The 23,146-nt window shown below is 37.5% G+C and overlaps 1 protein-coding gene across 2 annotated transcripts in view; it reads left to right on the top strand.

The window, feature by feature from the left end:
* Nucleotides 1-23,146, top strand: part of MSR1 (macrophage scavenger receptor 1) — an 85,628-nt gene that overhangs the window by 5,556 nt on the left and 56,926 nt on the right. For both annotated transcript variants that reach the window (XM_023551163.2, XM_023551162.2), the window contains exons 2-4: nucleotides 4,489-4,595; nucleotides 6,141-6,254; nucleotides 18,167-18,579. In XM_023551163.2, coding sequence (XP_023406931.2) covers nucleotides 4,493-4,595; nucleotides 6,141-6,254; nucleotides 18,167-18,579 — 630 coding nt within the window. In that variant the 5' untranslated portion in view covers nucleotides 4,489-4,492. The remainder of the gene's footprint in view (nucleotides 1-4,488; nucleotides 4,596-6,140; nucleotides 6,255-18,166; nucleotides 18,580-23,146) is intronic.

Here is a 23,146-nt window from a genome sequence, read left to right as displayed (position 1 = left end):
TTGCTAGCTCTTACCTCTGTCTCGCAAATATGCCTGACTGAATCATATATTCCTTGTTACACAGTAATAAGCAGATGATAGTAGTAAATGGTTATAATAACAAAAAAAAGAATACTGAATATACCATAGGCTTCCAGAAGAAGGAATAAATCAGTCTTAGAAGAAATGCAACCAGAACGCTCCTTAGAAGTGAGCTTGAGAAGACTTTGCCTATCTTACTTTGGACACATCATCAGGAAAGACCAATCACTAAAAAAGGACATCTTGTTTGGTAAAGCTGAGCGTTGGCAAAAATGCAGGAAACCCTCAATGGGATGGGCTGGCACAATAGTCACAACAATGAATATGAACATGCCAACGAACATGAAGATAGCACAGGACTGGGCAACATTTCCTTTTGTTATACATAATGTTACCGTGAGTTGGAGCCAACTCACCACCAGTTAACAACAACATAACAAATAATTCATATAAATGGACGATATGCTGACATCTGTCTCAGAAGAAGTACAGCCAAAATGCTCCTTAGAAGCGAGGATAACAAGACTTCGTCTCACATACTTTGGACATGTTATCAGGAGCAACCAGTCCCTGGAGAAGGACATTATGCTTGGTAAAGTGGAGGGTCAGTGGAACAGAGGAAGACCCTCAAGGAGATGGATTGACACAGTGGCTACTACAATGGGTTCAAGCATAACAACGATTATAAGGATGGCACAGGACCAGGGAGTGTTTCGTTCTGTTGTGCTTAAGGTTGCTATGAGTCAGAACTGACTCGACACACCTAACAACAATAGCAACTAGTTGCATTAGAAAAAAAAAATTCTGATTCTGAGATGTGAGATCTGAGCTGGATATATTGGCTCTATCAGAACGCAGGTAGTGTGGTTCAAGCCTTGAAGGTAGATGAGATTCCCAGACAGAGTATGAAGACTAAGGGCAAAAGGCAGTAACAGCGGGAAATGCCAGCAATCCTATGATGGCACCATCCGTGACAAACCTAATCTTTTCTTTTTCTGGAAAAATAATGCTAATATTTCATGATGCTCTCCCACTGTAAACTGCCCCCAGAAAACAAGCAGAACTTCCCATGACGTGCCAAAGTAGCCAGAAGGGGAAGACTTTTCAACAGATTTTAGTGTTCATCTTACTTCCAGCCTTCTGCTCCTGTCAGGGGTTTTATATAACCCAGTGTGGTCAGCTAAGTAATCCATCCACAGACATTTACGAGATATTTTTCAAAGTTTTGATCTACCCAAACAGACTGTAGTTTGAGATACAGTAATCTGGAAAATATTATCATCTATATTGTTGTTGGTAGGTGCCATCGAGTTAGTTTCAACTCATAGCGACCCTATGCCCAACAGAATGAAACACTGCCCGGTCCCGAGCCATCCTTACAATTGTTGTTATGCTTGAGCTCATTATTGCAGCCACTGTGTCAATCCATCTTGTTGAGAGTCTTCCTCTTTTCCACTGACCCTGTACTCTGCAAAGCATGATGTCATTCTCCAGGGACTGATCTCTTCTGACAACATGTCCAAAGTATGTAAGACACAGTCTTGCCATCCTGGCTTCCAAGGAGCATTCTGGCTATACTTCCACTAATACAGATTTATTCATTTTTTTTTTTTTGGCAGTCCGTGGTATATTCAATATTCTTTGCCAATACCACAATTCAAAGGCATCAATTCTTCTTCGGTCTTCCTTATTCATTGTCCAGCTTTCGCGTGCATATGATGTGATTGAAAATTTCAAGGTGATATCTTTGCCTTTCAAAGAGGTCCTTTGCAGCAGATTTGCCAATGCAATATGTCTTTTGATTTCTTGACTGCTGCTTCCATGGGTGTTGATAGTGGATTCAAGTAAAATGAAATCCTTGACAACTGGACAATCTTTTCTCCATTGATCATGATGTTGCCCATTGGTTCAGTTGTGAGGATTTTTGTTTTCTTTATGTTGAGGTGTAATCCATACTGAAGGCTATGGTCTTTGATCCTCATTAGTAAGTGTTTCAGGTCCTCTTCACTTTCAGCCCTTCTATAGATGAGGATGATCATCTATAGAAGCCTATAAAAGATAGATCAAAGTTGAGAGATTTAAAGAAAAACAAATTTGAACTCAGTCTCTATCTCTGCGTGAAAGGGGAAAAAAAGCAAGATCTTTAATGGACAATATATGTAGATTGTGATGCCAGCTGTATAAACCCAGGTCATGACTGCCAAAAGAAAAAAAATTTTTTTTATTTTTACTTAATTTGTGTAGGTAACAACTTCAGTTTATATTTTGGATAGTTTGTGAAAGCAAGACTGATTAATGTGATCAGGAAAATGAAAGAAAAAATCCACAAGCAGGATGGCAGTGAGCCATTCCTGCTGGATCCTCTGCCTTTTAGTTTGTGCTTCCATGATACTGATCCAGTCTACAGTCCCATATTGTCCATGCTATCACGGCTTTTAATACGTTGTTTTCCATTCCTGGATTATTCTTCTTACCCAAATCACTGTTCATTTCTCAAAACTCTAACAAGGTGTCATCTTTTCTGTGTTCCTACCTTTTTTTTTTTTTTTTACCTTTACTACTCACTTTCCCAGTGGACTTACTCACTCTTTCTTTTGTCTATATCTGTGCCTTGTATGTATATGTATCACGGTGTCAGGTGATTATCAAGTTTATTGTCTCCCGTATTAGTATGAGGTCTTTGATGGTTGAGAATATTATATACACATTGATCCTGTTGACTTACAGAGTACTTGATACAATAACACACAATATGAATTTGTTGAACTGAGCTGCATAGAGATACAGATACTTCCATCTTATTAAAGTCATTGATTGAAAACAGTACCTTCCATCTCTGTTTTCATTATGTAGCAACTGGCATTCTAGGGTTCACCTAAAAAAAAATGCATGTTTGTAATTTTCCCCCAGAAAAGTCCTTTAAGCTAATTTGGACCCTGTAGTTTCTGTGCTGCAGGTTTATATGAAAGACCATGTGGAGCTTCTGAGCAAATACACAAATAAAATTAACCTTTTTCGTCTTTTTTTTTTTTTTTTTTCCTCTTTTAGGCCAACTAGACCCCTGAGTTATCCTTCTGGAACTGCCACTGTCTCTTCTCTTTAAAATAATAAAATGTTTAACTTTGGTTGAAAAAAAGCATTCTTAATTGCTTTAACAAAGGCCTGTAATGCATATATAAAGTCTTTAACAAAGGCCTTTAATGCATATATAAAGAACTAGACACACAGAGTGGAATACATTCCCCCAAACAACTCTGAGGAATGTATACTGTTGCTGAAGCTCATGAAGATACCTTTTTCCCCCATGATAGCAGGTCTTCGTTTAAAGGTGTCTTAACAGGCAGGTTGCTGGAGGCAGATATTACAGAGAGAGGCGATGGGAGAGAGAGAGGTTAGGGCTCCTGTCTCTCCATCTACGGTCAGGATATGTGTTAAACAGTGGTTCTTAAAGAGGGCTGGGTGTTTGGAAATGTGCAGGGATGAGGCTTGCTTTGTTTTTTAAGAGGGGAGAAAGAAGAGGGATTAGGAGGCAGAGCAATGATTGCACATGGTTAAGCTCTCCATTGTAAACTGAAAGGTTGGTGGTTCGAAACCACCCAATGGCTTGACAGAAGAAAAGACCTGGCAATATGTTACCATAAAGATTACAGCCAAGAAAACTCAGTGGAGCAGCTCTGCTTTGTCATATTGGGTTGCTATGAGTCGGAATCGACTTGACGGCACCCAAGAACAGCAACTGACATTTAGTGGGTGAGAGCCAGGGATGATAAACCTCCTACACAACCAAAACAGTTCCACACAAAAAGAACTGTCCCCCCAAATTATTGGTACCATTCCCTTTAGAAATACAGAGGGATGTGGCCTAAGCTAGTTGTCAACTGGACATGACAAAATAAAAACAAATACTGGTTAGGCAGTGAGTGGCAATGTCACAACAGCAGAGCACAATCTCTTTTCCCTAAGACTTGGTTCATGTTCAAGGAGGCTATCAAATGAGTAAGACAGACGTAGAATATGAAAAAAATCGAAATCACGTACAAAACCTAGTTGCCAAGAAATTCCCTACCATCAAAAGCACACCATTTTGATCCCTCTATCCTCCAAATGGCAGCGTTTTATTCTGTTGTACCATAGGGTCGCTGTGAGTAGGAATCGACTCAATGGCACCTAACAACAACCATCTTTACGGTGAGCAGATCACCAGGTCTTTTCTCCCTCAGAGAGCCTGGTGAGTCCAAACCTCCGACCTTTAGATTAGCAGTCAAGGGCTTTAACTACTGTGTCACCAGGGCTCCCCTACATATGGTAGACATACAAATTTAACTAATTAAGTATATTTATCTTCTTCTTAAAATTGCATTCTAATCATAAATTTCAATTTGACATAAAAAAAAAAAGCCTTAAGCATATATTTTTCCATTTGTTTGATAGAAGCCTTAAGCATATATTCTTCCATTTGTTTGATAGAAGCATGGAGCAGTGGGACAGATTTACCAATGAACAGGAGGAAGCGGATAACCGCTCAGAACCTGTGAGATTTGACGCTCGCTCAATGACAGCTTTGATTCCTCAGAGTAAGTAGACGGGGGGTATGGGGATGCCCATGGAGGTTGTTATTAGAGTTGTTGACAATATGTAAAATTATAGTCTTGAGATTTATCTTAAACATGTATGAATGTTAAAATAGCAGCTATCTGATGAGTCTACCCCTCTCTTGAGACAGAACAGAAAATGAGCTTAAACCATTAAGTAAAGATCCATTGCATTAGGTTAAATTGGTTCACAATAGATTGACATTTCTGATTTCCAAGTCTCAATACCAGTCCTAGAGATGACTATGGTCTTACCATCATGAACTAATATTTAAAAATTGTAGGTGGTAGGTACTGAAACACACGTTTGTACAGGTTACAACTGGAAATCAAAAGAAGCGCTATTCAGCTGTAGCTGGACAGGCTTGTTCAAGGAGGCAGGACAAAGGACTTCATAATTCCACTAAGTTTTGGAAACCTTGGCGACTTAGTGGTTAAGAGCTATGGCGGGAGAAAAAAAAAAAAAAAAGCCCGTTGCGGTCGAGTCAATCCCTCCTCATAGCGACCCTATAGAACAGCGTAGAACTGCCCCCATAGAGTTCCCAAGAAGCGCCTGGTGGATTTGAACTGCCAACCTTTTACCAAGGTAATAGATGAGATGAAGGCAGTCACAGAGACATTTCAGTAAGAGGAAGTAACATATGCAAAGATAAAGGGCTGTGAATGAGTTCTTGGCTAGGCAAACCTGAGATACAAGTCACAACTCCAGGGCAAGGTGGACCTTTGTGCTGTGTGGAGGATGGAGGGGGGTGTGTGGCTCTAACCACAGAAGCAAAAACAATAATAGTAAAAGCCGTTATAGGCAGAGATACTAAAATTTGAGAAGGACACAGGCATTGGGGACAAAGAAAAGGCAACAGAAACTTTTGATCCCTATTTAAAAGGTAGAATTCATACAACTTGTGATTTTAAATCGGAGATAAGGAAGAAGACAACTCATTGGTTTCAGGCTTAGTTGACTTGGTAGGTAATCTTGCCCCGATTGTGGGTTCTTATTTTTCTTTGCTTTCTACCTTTTTGTTTGTTTTCTTTTTTATTTTTTCATCTTCTTATCTTTTCTTTTCCATTTAATCCCACATAGAACATTATTGAACAATGTCTAAACTTTTATTTAGGAGTTTGTAACCTGAAATCAAATTTTACTCCTTTTTTTTTTTTTAAATTGAACAATAAAGACAAAAGCCATTGAAAAGAATTTTGGAATAGATGTTTTATTCACCTACTCAGAGAAAGGTCATCTCATCTATTAAGTTTCCAGTCCATATTGATTTATCTCTATCATATTTAACATCTCATTACGTGAACCACCGTTGCACATAAATGCACAATGCTAAAACGTTATTGTTACAAATGTGTCTTGAAATGCCCAGAGAATGGGCTTCAGGGATCTGTTCCAAAGTTTAGTCAAAGTGAAAATGTTTGAAAAATTCATATTGTCTTAAAGTACTTGAAAATTTTTATCTTAACCCAGAATATACAATAGCCAATGTTTTCTGTCTAAAAGTAGTTTGGGCTTTTGTTTTTTAGGTCCTAAAAATGGCCCTAATCTTCAAGAGAAACTGAAGTCTTTCAAAGCTGCATTGATTGCTCTTTATCTCCTTGTGTTTGCACTTCTCATACCTGTCATCGGAATAGTGGCAGGTACTGTATTCTAGAGTTCTGAAGCTCAGCAACTCACCTGTAATTATTTATCGCAGAAGCAAAAAAATAACTGTCCTTTGCATATGGTAGATTCATAAGGAAAACTTCATATTACAAAGTATTCCTCAAATTTATTAACTGGAAAAATAGATTCTGAAAATTTAAGTGGAAAGGGTAGTTTTTTTTTAAGTCAAATACTACCAAAATCTCTCTCTATATATTTTTTCTGGGTCTAGCAGCATGAAAGGAAATATATGGGTGTGACGGTGGGTGTGTGGGTGGGTGAGTGGACATGTTTCTCTCTCTGTAATGTGTGAAAATGTCAACAAAGGGGCAAGATTTAATACATATTTAAGATTTAGTTGTTTTCAGAAGTAAAATGGTTTAAGTAAGAATATGTAAAAGCAAATTAATCCTTAAATCTTTCCCCATTTTTGGTATCTATGAGAATTATTTTTTTCTATTTTATATTACCTTTTTGTAGTCAAATCTTAAAAGTTATCCTGCTACAAAGCTACTGAGATGGAACTGGGAAAGAAAACTGTTCTTGCATAATAGGCGTTTACAATAAATATTTCTCCTCTCAGTTCTGATCTTCATGTTTACAGTAGAATTTAAACTATCTTTGCTAGTTCTGAATTTAATCTTTCTCTGAAATACCTGGAGTAGTATATATATTATTCCTGAAGAAGCGTAACACAGAAAAATCCATCCATTTTAGTGATTAATGTGATTTTAAATCATTGAAGTGATTGCTATTGATTATTACAAATTTAGCAACTGAGCCTATACATTCTCACCATGAATCATAGCTTTTGTCCTTGTTGTTGTTGTTAGTTGCCATCGAGTCGGTTCTGACTCACAGCGACTCTATGTACAACAAAATGAAACACTGCCTGGTCATGCATCATCTTCACAGTTTGTACCACGTTTGAGCCCATTGTTGCACCCACTCATTGAGGATTGTCCATCTCAGTCCATCTCATTGAGGATTGTCCTCCTTTTGCTGACCCTCTACTTTACCAAGCATGATGTATACTTCTTTAGGTACTGGTCCCTCCTAATAAAACGTCCAAAGTACACAAGATGAAGTCTTGCCATCCTCACTTCTAAGGAGCATTCTGGTTGTGCTTCTTCCAAGGCAGACTTGTTCATTCTTCTGTCAGTCCATGGTATATACAATATTCTCCACCAACACCATAATTCAAAGGCATCATTCTTCTTAAGTCTTCCTTTTTCATTGTCCAGCTTTCACATGCATATAAAGCAATGGAAAACACCATGGCTTGGGTCAGGTGCACCTTAGTCCTCAAAGTGACATCTTTGCTTTTTAACACTTTAAAGAGGTCTTTTGCAGCAGATTTTCCCAATGCAACACATCGTCTGATTTCTTAACTGCTGCTTCCATGGGTGTTTATTGTGGATCCAAGTAAAATGAAAATCCTTCACAACTTCAATCTTTTCTCTGTTTATCATGATGTTGCTTATTGGTCCAGCTGTGAGGGTTTTTATTTTCTTTATGTTTAGGTGTAATCCATACTGAAGGCTGTAGTCTTTGATCTTCATCAGTAAGTGCTTCAAGTTCTCTTCCCTTTAGCAAGCAAGGTTGTGTCATCTGCATAAGGCAGGTTGTTAATGAGACCTTCTCCAACCCTCATGCTTCATTCTTCTTCATATAGTCCAACTTCTCAGATTATTTGCTCAGCATACAGAGTGAATGAGTATGGTGAAAGCATACTTTCATACAGCTCTGATGCGCACCTTTCCTGATTTTAAACTGCACACTATCTCCTTGTTCTGTTTGAATGACTGCGTCTTGGTCTATGTACAGGTTCCTCAAGAGCACAATTAAGTGTTCTGGAATTCCCATTCCTTGCAATGTTACCCATAATTGTTCAATAATTTCCACATTCTGTTGGATCATCTTTGGAATGGGCAAGTATATGAATTTCTTCCAATCAGTTGGCCAGGTAGCTAGCTGTTTTCCAAATTTCTTGGTATACACAAGCAACCACTTCCAGTGCTGCATCCATTTGTTGAAACAACTCAGTTGGGACTCTGTCAGTTCTTGGAGGCTTGTTTTTTGCCAGTGCCTTCAGTACAGCTTGGACTTCTTCTTTCAATACCATTGGTTCTTGATCATATGCTACCTCCTGAAATGGCTGAACATCGACCAATTCTTTTTGGTACAATGGCTCTGTGTATTCCTTCCATCTTCTTCTGATGCTTCCTGTGTCATTCAATATTTTGCCCATAGAATCCTTCAATACTGCAACTCGAGGCTTGAATTTTTTCTCCAGTTTTTTCAACTTGAGAAATGCTGTGTATTTCCCTTTTGGTTTTCTATCTCCAGGTCTTTGCACATTTCATTATAATACTTTACTTTGTCTTCTCAAGCTGCCTTTGAAATCTTCTGCGCAGCTCTTTTACTTCATCATTTCTTCTATTAGCTTTAGCTACTCTACATTCAAGAGCAAGTTTTACAGTCTCTTCTGACATCCATTTTGGCCTTTTTTTTCTTTCCAGTCTTTTTAATGACCATTTGCTTTCTTCATGTGTGTTGTCCTCGATGTCATCCTACAGATCGTCTGGTCTTTTGTCATTAGTGTTCAGTACATCCTATCTATTCTTGAGATAGTCTCTAAATTCTGATGGGATATACTCAAGGTTGTACTTTGGCTCTTGTGGATTTGTTTTAATTTTCCTCAGCTTCAACTTGAACTTGATCTGAGCAAATGATGGTCTGTTCTGCTGTCGACCCCTGGCCTTGTTCTGACTGATGATACTCAGCTTCTCCATAGTCTCTTTCCACAGATATAGTCTACTTGATTCTTGAGTATTCCATCTTCGCGGTCTATGTATAAATTGTTGTTTATGTTTTGAAAAAAGGCATTTCCAATAAGTAGGTCATTGGTCTTGCAAAATTCTGTGACGTGATCTCTGGTGTCATTTCTATCACCAAGACCATATTTTCCAACTACAGATTCTTCTTTGTTTCCAACTTTTGCATTCCAATCACTAGTACTTATCACTGGATCTTGATTGCATGTTTGATAAATATTGGTAAAAATCTTCAATTTCTTCATCTTTGGCCTTAGTAGTTGGTGTGTAAATGTGCATAATAGTCACATTAACTGGTCTTCCTTATTGGCTTATGGATATTATCCTATCAATAACAGAGTTGCACTTCAGGATAGATCTTGAAATGTTCTTTTTGATGATGAATGCAACACCATTTCTCTTCAAGTTGTCATCCCTGGCATAGTAGACCATATGGTTGTCCAATTCAAAATGGCCAATACTAGTCCATTTCAGCTCATTAATGCCTAGGATACTGATGTTTATGCATTCCATTTTGGTTTTGACAGCTTTCAATTTTCCTAGATTCATGCTTTGTACATTCCACCTTCCAATTATTAATGGATGTTTGTAGCTCTTTCTTCTCATTTTGAGTGGTACCACCTCAGCAAATGAAGGTCCTAAAAGCTTTACTCCATTCATATCATTAAAGTTGACTCTACTTTGAGAAGGAAGCACCTCCCCAGTCCTATTTTGAGTGGAATGCCTTGTTCACCATGGGTGACCCTGCTGGTATTTGAAATACCAGTGGCATAGCTTCCAGGTTCAACATGCAAGCCACCACAGTACGACAAACTGACAGGCAAGTGGCAGATGAAACACATAGAATAAAATTTAGGTTTCCATATGTTGGAACCCATGCTGAAATTTATCAACTGATGCCAAAAATGAGACAAGTACAATTTGTGGAGAGTAGTAACTTTCTCGTGTATGTTTAGTTAATGGATAGTCAAATATCCGTAGTGATACCTGTATTGGCTTTTCCTGTGACTCTCCCTTTTGCTTCCTACCTGATAAATGAGAACCTATTTTTAGTTTGCCTCCCATTTTATTCCAAGAGGCCTGGTAGAAGCAATATAACCAGAGATTTAAAAATCTAAGTAAGAAGAGTAAGATAAAAATATAGATATGTAAAGGTAAAATGTAATGAATTAGATCATTTCAAAAAAAAAAAAATTACCCCCTAAAGTCCTGTATACTTCTAGCAGTAGGTCAAAAATTTGATAAGTATTCTAGTGCCAGTTGAAGACATAAACCTGGTCATTTAAATTAACAATTCCTACACATAATATAAAAGCAAGCCAGTTTTTTCCTGAGAAGCTTTTCTAGTACTGAGAGCAGAGAGAATTACTTCTGTGAGTCTTTGAAGAGAAGAGAACTTGTAAGCTAATGACCAACACCTCAACGATGTCTTACAGTTTATATGGCCACATTTTTCATAGGGCTATTATTTAAATGTATTTCAAAATAACCTAATGAATTTTCTCTGGGAAAAAAAAAAATAGAACATTTTACTTGGGCTAAACCTGACATCCTTCAGGTACATGGCTCTTTGGAGAGTCTGGCTTGAATTAGGGATGAATTTGAGGGTTTCATCAGGGGTGTATAGGTTGCACAGTGGTTAAAACGCTCCACTGCTAACTGAAAGGTGGGCAGTTTGAATTCATCAGCCGCTCCACGGGAGAAAGATATGACAATGAACCTCTGTACAGATTTACATCCTTGGAAATCCTATGGGGCAATTCTACTCTGTCCTGTCCTATAGGGTTACTATAGGTTACAGTCAGAATCGACTGGATGGCATTGGGTTTTTGGTGGGTAACTCTCCACGTCTCTGTGACTGTTAAAGTGTCAGCCATTTGCTCTGACAAGAAATAGCCTGGGAGTAAGATTCATTTTCATGTGCATACTCATCAATTTAACATGAAAATGCTCTTGAATAGAAGGCCAAATCTCCTTTGCTAGGAGGAAAGTTAAGAAAATATTTTAAGACAGAGACAAAATTCTGCTGAGAGGAATAATGACAACAACGACAGTAAAAACTGTAATAGTAACTAGCATTTTTGAGTATTTACTATACTCCTGGCACTATAAGCTTTCCACAGATTATTCTCCGACAACTACCCCCTGACCAGAGACTGCAATGTTCCTCACTACCCACACGAGGAAACTAAGACCGCCCAAAAGCAGAACTAGGACTCCCACCCATGAATTCCGACTCCTACCCTCTATACTCTACTGTCTCCCAGGGTAATTGAGTTTTCATCCCAAAATGGAGTGAGCCAATTAAAAAACCACCACCAAACACAGAGTTGCCATACCTTTAGCCAGGAAAAGTTTTTTCACAGGTAAAATTTAATGTCTATTTTGGCCATGAAAAATAAACAAAAACAAAAATAGGCCAAACAAATGATATAGTCACCTAAGTAAAAAAAAAACCTAATGTGTCTGGCATGAAACAGTTAACTTCCTGATGAGCTGAAGCTATCCCTACATTGTTTATCTAGATGCTTCTCTGATGTTTAAAATGCATACCTGAAAGATGTTCTGTTGTTGGGGATTATTAGCTCTAAGCCAGGAAGACCATGGGTCCATTCAGAGCCAACCCCAGATGCTGCAACTTCAGATAGTACCAGAAAGAAGTCTGAAAAGAATTCAGGGTTCGGATTAAGTTCAAAATCCCTGGGCTATAAGAAAACGTTACCAAGTCAACACCTTTGTTCTAAGGTTGGCAATGATGGATATGAGGTAGTTTTTTTTTTTTTTTTTCCTAAAACTGCAATAGGTACCTTGTAAGATTGAGAAGAAGCTAAAAATTTTGCAATCTTAAATTCACATTAAACCACCCAGATTCACCAGTGCAACAAGCCCACTCTGTGTATCATGCATGAGGAAAAACAACTGAATGTCTGTTTATGTCTTACTTAAGTTGTAGATCACAATATTTTTCAAAGTGACCAAAATGTAATACATCTCTCTACATGATATAAAAAATAAATAAATAAATTAGATAAAATGTATCCTTAAAATGATAATTGGTAGGTGAAATGAAATATTGTACATAAAATATTCTATTCAAATTTAAAGTCTCTTATATATTGAATTGTATCATTTTAATTATAAAGTCTACTCCATGTTTCCTTTTCTTAAAGAAGCTGCTTGATGGCTTTCATACTAGAGCATAATAATGTCGCATGTCAGGAAGACATAATCTATGATTAATGTTTATAAATTGTTATGGAAACACTGAAGATTCTTTAGTTAAAAACAAAATAAATTTTTACTGGGAGAAGATATTGCCCACATGAAAGAGTAAATTGACCTATAGAATCAAAATAACACTTTCTCTGCTTTTTTTGCACAAGCCATCAAAAGGCCACACAATCTCTCTCTCCAATATTAATGGAAGAAATGAATATGTGAAAATACGATCTCTGGTATTCTTTACCTAGATTTACGATAACAAGAAGTTTTAAGAAAGCGTGGATTAAATTAGTTTTCTCTCAAGGTCTGAGGAAACTAGCAATGTTGTGTTTTTAAACCTATAAGCAAAATGTATCCTTTAACCATCAACTTGCTTTGAACTTGATATTAAATAAAAACCCTTGGTCACATGACTTTCATAAAATTAGGTCCTCCAATTCCATACTGTGAAAAATATTTGCTGTATCCATATGAAATATAGTTCTTTTTCTACCAATGAAAGTAAAATTATACTGGTGGGCAATTAGAGTAATATGGCTAGCATAGGAACTACTATAAAACTACGTAAAGCATAGAAACTACTATGCATGGGAACATCCAAGCCCAAAATATTTTTGATATTACACAATATTAATTTTCTATAGTTGTCAATATTGGGTTTATAGATGCTTAAGTCACAGATATTCAATCAAAAATATTAATTGCAATAAATGCTAAAGCTCATTAAATGCTTATTATGTGTTAGGAACTGTCTAAGCTTTAATGTATGCTAGCTCATTTGACTATTTAAACACTAACTATTGGTATCTGATTATACAGATGGTGAACTAGAAGCACAGGAAGATTAAGTAACTTGAGGTCACAGCTTTGAAAGGACAGGGCCAAAATTGCTAACCCAAGTGGTTTGACCCTAGAGCCTGTGTTCTTAACTGCCACCTAAAATGCAATAATCATCATAAACAGAAACTTTTTAAGGAACAATTTCGAAATAATTTTCTTAAAGTTGTTGGATTGGGCTTCTGGTTGATAAAGTCAGAATCCATTCCCAATCAGTCTTATGTTCCTGTGATTCCTAAAGTAGTACTTGACACATAGTAGATGGTTAATAAATAAATCACAGAAAGGATGACTGCATGAGCGATGCTGCCAACCCAGGACGTGTTCCCTACACTGAACTTAATAAATGTGATGATACACAATCATGAAAGACACTTGTATGCCCCATTTACCCATAAATTAAAAAAAAAAAAAATTGCCACTGAGTCCGTTACAACTTATAGTGCCCTACAGGACAGAGTAAGAACTGCTCGTAAGGTTTCCAAGGCTGTAAATCTTTATGGAAGCAGAATGCCACATCTTTCTCCCAAGGAGCGGCTGGTTGGTTTGAACCGCTGACCTTTTGTTGAGCTTAATCACTGCACCACCTGGGCTCCTTATCAATAAATTGTTGTTGTTAATAGGTGCTGTTGCACCGGTTCTGACTCATAGCGATCCCGTGTAAAATAGAATGAAACACTCCCAGTCTTGTGCCATCCTTACAATTGATCAATAAATTTGGGAGTATAAAAAAATACACACTTAATATGTGAGTATTACTATCATGGGCCTTTCCAAAATATTACCACACACGTTTTATTAGCACAAATAAACTAACTTTAAAAAGAAGGTCACCTGGAAAAACATAATAGAATTTTTTTTTGTTAGGGTTTAATTGCATATATAATACAATACTTTTCTTATAATAACAGCTACAATAGCAGCAGTCACCAAACAGCTTCTTTAAGAGAACGTAGTGAATACAGCAGACTCCATAATTAAGAGAATACCTTACATGATAGGAGCTCCTCGGTGGCGAAAGTGTTAACATGCTCAGCTGCTAACCAAAAGCTTGGAGGTTCGAGTCTACCCAGAGGCACCTTGCAAGAAAGGTCTGGTGAGGTACTTTCAAAAATTCAGCCACTGACATCCCTATGGAACACAGTTCTACTCTGACATACATGGGATCGCCATGAATTCGAGTCAACTAGCCAGTAACTTTCATATATACAAAAAAAAAACTTGCGGTCAGGTCGTTTCCGATCCATAGTGACCCTATAGGACAGAGTAGGACTGCCCATAGAGATTTCAAGGTGTAATCTTTATGTTGTTGTTGTTGTTAGGTGCCGTCAAGTCAGTTCCAACTCATAGTGACCCTCTGTATAACAGAACAAAACACGGTTTGGTCCCTAGCCATGCCCACAATCGTTACGCCTGAGTCCTTGTTGCAGCCACTCTGTCAATCGATCTCATTGAGGGTCTTCGTCTTTTCCACTGACCCTGTATTTTACCAAGTATGATGTCCTTCTCCAGGAACTAACCCTTCCAGACAACATGTCCAAAGTATGTAAGATGCAGTCTTGCCATCCTTTTGCTTCTAAGGAACATTCTGGTTGTACTTCTTCCAAGGCAGATTTGTTCTTTTGCCAGTCCATGGCATATTCAATATTTTTTGCCAACACTACAATTCAAAGGTGTCAGTTCTTCAGTCTTACTTATTCATTGTCCAGCTTTCGCATCCATATGATGTGACTGAAAATACCATGGCTTAGGTCAGGTGCACCTTAGACTTCAAGGTAATATCTTTGCTTTTCAACACTTTAAAGAGGTCGTTTGCAGTAGATTTGCCCAATTTAATGCATCTTTTAATTTCTTGGCTGCTGCTTCCATGGCTGTTGATCATGCATCCAAGTAAAACGAAATCCTTGACAACTTCAATCTTTCCCCCATTTATCATGATGTTGCTTATTTGTCCAGTTGTGAGGATTTTTGTTTTCTTTATGTTGAGGCATAATCTGTACTGATGGCTGTGGTCTTTGATCTTCATCAGCCAGTGCTTCATGTCCTCTTCACTTTCAGCAAGCAAGGTTGTATCATCTGCATATCTCAGGTTGTCAATAAGTCTTCCTCCAATCATGATGCCCCATTCTTCTTCATATAGTCCAGTTTCTTGGATTATTTGCTCAGCATACAGATTGTGTATACAAGGCACTTCATATAAGGCACTTTAAAAAGAGTTCTAATATGTGCCAATCAGGGTTGTGTTTATGTGATATACACACTTGATCTCATTCAGTCCCAAGAGCCACCATTACTTTTATTACTTTGAGGAAACATAAGCAAGGAGAGGATTGGTAACTTGCTCAGAGGAACCCAGCTAATGACTGAGGGGCAGAGCTAGATTCCAAAGCCAGGTAGTTTGTTCCTGCCTAAATGCCAAGCTCTCATTTATATAACTGATGCCTGAAGCTAAGGCTGGAACTGTTTCTTATTTGTTATCTCAAAAACCTATACATATTTGTAATTCTCAAAAGCCTATAAAGCTGGTACTATTGCTATATCATTTTTATTAAGAAAACCAACAGATTCAGGCATAGTTGTATATACAGATTATTTTAAACCACATGAAGTTATCCTTTTCATAATAATGGCTAAATAAGGAAATCTAATGTGGCAAACTTAATGTGTAGATTTAAAAAAGTACAAATATAGAGAAATATATGGAGCTATGGAACCCTGGTGATGCAGCGGTTAAAAGCTAGGGCTACTACCCAAAAGGTCAGCAGTTTGAATCCACCAGCTGCTCCTTGGAAACACTATGGGGGTTGGGGGAGCAGTTCTACTCGGTCCTATAGGGTCGCTATGAACCCAAATCAACTCAATGGCAACAGGTTTATTTTTGGGTATATAGAAATACGGAAGAACAACAAAATCCTAACCTAATCACTGATTAAGCAATAGTGTTCAACATTTTCTTTATTGTGCATAATTATGGGCTATTTTTATCTGAGAGGTTAATGTCCCTATATTACTATAGAGGCTTTCAGCAGAATCGTTAGCTTATTTGGAGAACACATGCCCATTTGGAAATACGTATCAGCAGCTCAGCATGTCCCCAAAATTCCATTTAATAATTTTTTTCTTCAGAAAATAGTTAGCTACAAGATTGTTCATGAAAACATTGACTAAATTAGTGAAAATAGCAACAAACTAAATGTTGGGGTATTGTTAAATAAATTCTGGTTGATCATACATAGACTGAAATGCAATTAATAAAATCAATTTTACAGACATTAAATAACATGAAAATATTTATTATACAGGATTAAATTTAAAAGTAGCTTCCAAATTGTATATAAAACATAATGTTGTTTTTATAAGATGAATATGATAGCAGAAACAGAGCCAAAATGTTAATAGAGTTTACCTCAAGATGATGAGATTAATGGTAATTTTATTTTATTCAAATAATGAGTTTTCTCTAAAGAGTTCTGCTATTGATATGTGTTTTATAAGCAAAGAACTTTCAGAAAAATATATCTTTTTTAAAATAATTTTTATTGTGCTTTATGTGAAAGTTTACAAATCAAGTCAGTCTCTCACATATAAACTTATATACACCTTACTACATACTCCCATTTACTCTCCCCCTAATGAGTCAGCCCGCTCCCTCCTTCCAGTCTCACCTTTCGTGACCATTTTGCCAGTTTCTAACCCCCTCTACCCTCCCATCTCCCCACCAGACAGGAGATGCTAACATAGTCTCAAGTGTCCACATGGTACAAGTAGCTCACTCTTCGTCAGCATCTCTCTCCAACCCATTGTCCAGTCCAATCCATGTCTGACAAGTTGGCTTCGGGAATGGTTCCTGTCCCAGGCCTACAGAAGGTTTGGGGACCTTGACTGCCGGGATCCTTCTAGTCTCAGTCAGACCATTAAGTCTGGTCTTTTTATGAGAATTTGGGGTCTGCAACCCACTGTTCTCCTGCTCCCTCAGGGGTTCTCTGTCATGTTCCCTGTCAGGGCAGTCATCAGTTGTGGCCGGGCACCATCTAGTTCTTCTGGTCTCAGGATGATGTAGTCTCTAGTTCATGTAGCCCTTTCTGTCTCTCGGGCTCATAATTGCCTTGTGAGCTTGGTGTTCTTCATTCTTCTTTGTTCAAGGTGGGTTAGAATCATTGATGCATCTTAGATGGCTGCTTGCTAGCGTTTAAAATCGCAGATGCCACACTTCAAAGTGGAATGCAGAATGTTTTTTTAATAGATTTTATTTTGCCAATTGACTTAGATGTCTCCTGAAGCCATAGTCCCCGAACCCCTGCCCCTGCTTTGCTGACCTTCAAAGCATTCAGTTTATTCAGGAAACTCCCTTGCTTTTGGAAGAAAAATATATCTTTAAGTGAAAAAATTACAGCCCAATTTCCTTCCCCATCAACTAGAATTAGGCCTATGTAAACTGAACACGGCAGTTCTCTGCCAGCTCCTGTTACGGGACAGGAGGAGCAGACATTTTAGCCCTACAGTGAAGAACACTACTATTTTTACTACATATTGTTTTTTCCATCATTGTTATCATTCATTTTCATAATAACTCACATACTTGACACGTTTACTTCAGAGACCATGTTAAGCACTATCTCATTTTATCCTAACAGTCTCATGGGATAAGCTACAAGGTTCGCCACAATCTGTAGAATTTTCTCTAACTAGCCAAGCCAGATGCAATGTTCTGGAAGATTCATGCAAGCAGCAATTGAGAAAAAAAAGAAAGGCTCCTGGAATAAATTCCAATGTAAAGTAGGAAAGGGAGCTGTTTCTCTCTAGGTAATATGCCTAGTGTGGGTCCCACATTGTGTATTTAATATGAATACTTGATTTAGGATCGCATTCAAAATTTTGTGGGGAAATGGAATGGAATGGAATCATACAAAATGGTAAGGAATGATACAGAATGGATAGGAATGGTATGGAAGTAAATGGTGTATACATGTAAGAATACAGCCATAACACTTTATTTTCAATTAAATATGCAGCTCAACTCCTGAAGTGGGAAATGAAAAATTGCACAGTTGGTTCAGTTAATACAAATGGTGTATCTCAAAGTCTCCTTGGAAAAGGAAATGACAGCCAAGATGAAACGAGGTTTCAAGAAATTGTTATGGAACGCGTGAATATCCTGGAGAAGAGAATCCACTATATTGCAGATATGGAAACCAACCTTATAGACTTGGAGCGTTTCCAGAATTTCAGCGTGACAACTGATCAAAGATTTAATGATGTCCTTTTCCAGCTAAGTACCTTAGTTTCCTCAGTGAATGGACATGGAAATGCAATAGATGAAATCTCCAAGTCCTTAATGAGCCTGAATGCCACGCTGATTGATTTACAGCTCAAGATAGAAACACTGAGTGGCAAAGTTCAAGAGGACACATTTAAACAAGAAGAGGTAAGGTTTTTTGTATTGGAAGGTGGCATGCTAGGAATGAATATATTCAGCTGATCCTGTCTCCTCAGGCAGTTCAGGAAAGTAAGAGTTGTAAACCATGTCTCAACATCATCCTATTTACTCCTCCGGCAACCTTACTAAAAAGTGTCAAATGAATTTACCTAGTGACTTCCCCAGGACTCTTTCCCCACATTGGATATAGACTTTGGGTATTATAATGTTGTAAATATGGTCAGATTTCTTCATTAAATTGCATAACTAAATCATAAACTTTAGATTATCTGAGTGGATCTGTAGAGTTAGGCACTCATTTGTGAATTTTACAACAGACCCTTTTGATGACTTCTTCTTCATCAAAGAATGGAAACCTTATTCACATGGATACCTACAAAATCTAAATTTAAAATTTTGTTTTGCCACTTGCAAGAGATATGTTTTTAAATGCATAAAATCTATATTGAATGAATTAAATTTTGAATGATGTAAGCAATGGTAACTGTCATCATCAGATCCAATACACAATAAGTTTTCCACTCCAGGCAAGCTATGATATGCATTAAACATTTAGAAACACAGCTGTGAGAACAGCATGATTACAATCCATGTGGAAAGGTCAGATACCCCCTTACGTTGGCGCCAAGAGAGCAGCGTATGTTCTAGCACCAGTGACTAGCAGAGTTTATTTGTAAATTACCAGATATTAAATATTTTAGGCTTTGTGGGCCATACAGTCTCTGTCGCAAATACTCAACTCTGTCCCTGTAGTACTAAAGCAGCCATGGTCAATCTGTAAACAAATGTGCGAAGCTATGTGCCAATAAATCTTTATTTACAAAAGCAGATTGTGGGTTGAATTTGGCCCATGGATCCTAATTTGCTGACCTTGGTCTAGACTCTTCTGCCGCCAACCCTGGTTTAGATCTGAAGTACGTTTTACTAATGAGAAAGAAGTTACGAAGCAAATCACTTATTTCAAACTGTAATTTTTGTTGTCAAGTAATTATAATTGTTATTTTTCATAAAAAATACACATGATTAAAACTTTATCACTCAAATGAAAAAATATCTTCATATTACAAAATACGTAATACCTAGGATCATGCAAAACATATAAACTTCCCTCATAGAATAAGTAGTGCTGGTATATTTATAGTAGATTTACCACAATGGATATGTTCTGAATTAGTAGAGTTTTCTGTGCAGATTCACAATTACACAATAGTGATTTTAAAAAATGGATGCCACTTATAGAGCAAATATAAGCATCCAAAGTTATAACATCAGATGAAAATTAATTGAATTAGTGACTGGAGAACAAGATTAAAAAGCTAAAGAACAGAAAGAAAATTCTCCTTCATTATGAATTGACAGGTAAAACCACTGAGAATTTTTGATTCCTTGCATGGTCCACATCTCATTGAGTCACACGACAATGACATTGCTATTTAAATATGGGGTTCCTGACAGTGAAATTTATTCTAACACCAACCTTGTCATTCTATTTCTATTCCATGTCACAGCTTCCAAAATCTGTTGGTGTTTCTCAAACCCTTAATAAGTATCTAAGCTTATCAGATGCTATTGGGATGTCAGGGACTGAGGTTACCAGAGGTTTAGAGAAAATGCACAAAGAAGAAACTGTCCCTAGGGTTGAGGGAGGTGGGAGAAAATGAAAGAGAAACATCAGTTACGGGAGTAGACATTGACTGCATTGAGAGGGAAAGGGAGGGAGAAGACATATTACTTTATGTAGATACAGGGTCAGAGGGGCAGTGAGATGGGGTGGTGGACAGAAGAGGACCAGATGGGAAAACAAGGACATATTTGATGGTGGGAGTGTCCCACATCCAGCAGAGGTGATGAAATGTCTGTGAGCCCACATAAATTCAGATTTTAGATATCGCACTAAGATGGAGACCACTTGGAAAGCAGAGGAAATTGTGAATATGTTCAAAATGATAACTAATAGAAATAATCAACATCTGGAGATCAGTCATCTGTTGGAGTGTGGTTCGATTGCGCTTATGTTTTGGAGGGTGTTCCAGCACGAGGGAGGTACAGGAAATGGTGGAACTTCTAAAGCTAATTATTTTTAAAGACAGTAGTCACTTGTAGAGATTTGGAAATGAGGTGAGTGTCAGTGTATGCATTGGGACGGACTCACATCCCTACTGCCTGAAGAACCTTATTCATCTTTAAACCTTTAGCCTAATGTAGGGATAAATAAATGAATGCTGGAGTCACTGCTGTTTGAAGTAAAGGCTTATCAATAATACCAGAACAATGCTTATCAAGAGCAAGCCAAACATTAAGTTGGAAGAAAAAAAGAACACTGGCACGAAATGAAAGCCATGGGTAGAATCAATCTCGTCCATTCTTCATGGGAAGGATTGTAAGACTGTGAAATCCATGGCTTTATTTCCAGACGAGCCAATGGCATGGAGGATGGGGCAGGTGTATGAATGCTGTGCAGAATTTTTTAAAAATCAAATGCACTTTTCCTCCTTCCAGCAAAAATTATTTCAAGTGAAATCTGGCTAATGTGAGCACCACATGACGCTTCCAGAAAAGGGAATAAAAGGGCAGCCTTGGATTTAAGGATGAAAAATATAGGGGATTCCTGGGTTCTAGGTAGCAGAAGGAAACCCTGGTGGCATAGTGGTTAAGAGCTACGGCTGCTAACCAAAAGGTGGCTGGCAGTTGGAATCCACCAGGCATTCCTTGGAAACTCTTTGGGGGCAGTTCTACTCTGTCCTGTAGGGCCACTATGAATGAGACTCAATGCCAATGGGTTTGGTTTGGTTGGTTTAGGTAGCAGACAGGGCCCTGGTGGAGCAGTGGTTAAGCTTTCAGCTGCTAACAAAACGGTCAGCAGTTCAAATCCACCAGCTGCTCCTTGGAAACCTTGTGGGGCAGCTCTACTCTGTCCTATAGGGCCACTGTGACTCAGAATCTACTCAGTGGCAGTGGGTAGGTAGCAAAACCACTTCTCCTTCTTCTCTGCTCTGTGTATACCTAGAACTACAACATAGCTATAGCAATTTATAGCCACCTAGATTTAGGATTTATCATTTTGCTTTGCCCTACAAACATCCATGTTGACTAATTCACTTTTACTGTATTACCATATCATATGGAAAATGCAAAATGATCACGTAAAGAGGAGATAGTCTAAACTAGAGCAAGATTGTGGGTGCAAAAGATACAGTTGGGGCAGTAAAAATGAGTGAGACCCTGCTTCCAGAGAGTGACACTGAAAAAGGCCAGTCTGGATTTACTTTCATGTCTTTCCAAAGGTTTGACACCAGCATTGCCTTGATCCTCTCACCTCAACTTGTCCAGTCCTGTCCAGGAGAGTGTAATTTTCTCTTCACACCTGGATTAAGGAACCAACACCACTGGTTTATTTCTGCATGTGAATGGGAAATGAGAATCCATCCACAGTTAAACTCAGAAATAAGTATAAAAGAATAAAGCATATCATGAAGATTGAGGATGGACTAAAAATAGAATAAAGAGGCAGAAAACATAACTAGAAGAAATTAGAAGGTTTGGTATATATGAAAGAGAAAGCCCAAGTCACCCCCAAGAGAAAGCCCAGCAAAGGACCTAAGAGGAAAAGTAATAAAAATATAAGTTGCCAGAACGTTATGGCTGAATGCTTAAGGTCATTACAATTTGAAAAGCAAAGTAAATAGCAATGATTTATGCTAGATCTCTATTACCACGTAAACTTAGAGTGATGGCACCTAGTATTTGAGTCAATAGTCACTCCTATGCAGTTAGTATGTAAAAAATTAGTTCTATGCATTTGAAGGACAATGTGGCAATACTGAGCAAAAACTTTAATGTTTAGTCCTTTTGATCAAATTCACTTCCGGGAAGCTGTCATATAGAACCACTTGTACAAATATGTAAAAATATATGGAATAGTGTTCACTGAAGCATTGTTTAAAATTGTTTATTAAAAAAATGCACAGCTCAAGACGCTTATCAATAGAAATCTCAAACTACCATTAAGTTATTGAATACCATTAAGTTACCGAAAATAAGGCAATATCTAATAATAAAATATTCTGTCTCTAATAATAATAAAATATCCTTTAACATTATTATTGAGTGAAATATAAAACCATTATCTAGAACATAGTATTATCTTCTGTCTTATTGTCACTCTACGAATGTATATTTGGATGCATATAAATATGCACAAAATAAGTATCTATATGAAAACATCAAGTTATTCTTAATGTTCAGTACTACTGAGAATTATGGTAGTAAAGTCTGGTTATTATAAAACAGTTTAATGCATAAATAAGTTATAGTCACAGCATAGGAATATGTTGCCACTGTAAGTAACCATATGAACAAATTTCACCTCAAAATAAGTTACAAACTATTCGGAAAGATTTTAATTTTTTAGTATTTTGATATTTGTATTAGAGAATAGAAGCATAACAGATGTGTTCCACTTCTTTAGGGAGGAGTGTAGAACATTCAGTCATTTCGTCAAAAGAGGAAATGTATCAGAACTAAACCATCCTATTCTTAAGGTTTTCTAATTTCT

This window comes from Loxodonta africana, chromosome 19, assembly GCF_030014295.1.
Source record: "Loxodonta africana isolate mLoxAfr1 chromosome 19, mLoxAfr1.hap2, whole genome shotgun sequence".
NCBI classification, from domain to species: domain Eukaryota; kingdom Metazoa; phylum Chordata; class Mammalia; order Proboscidea; family Elephantidae; genus Loxodonta; species Loxodonta africana.
This window is presented reverse-complemented; position numbering and strand designations above follow the sequence as displayed.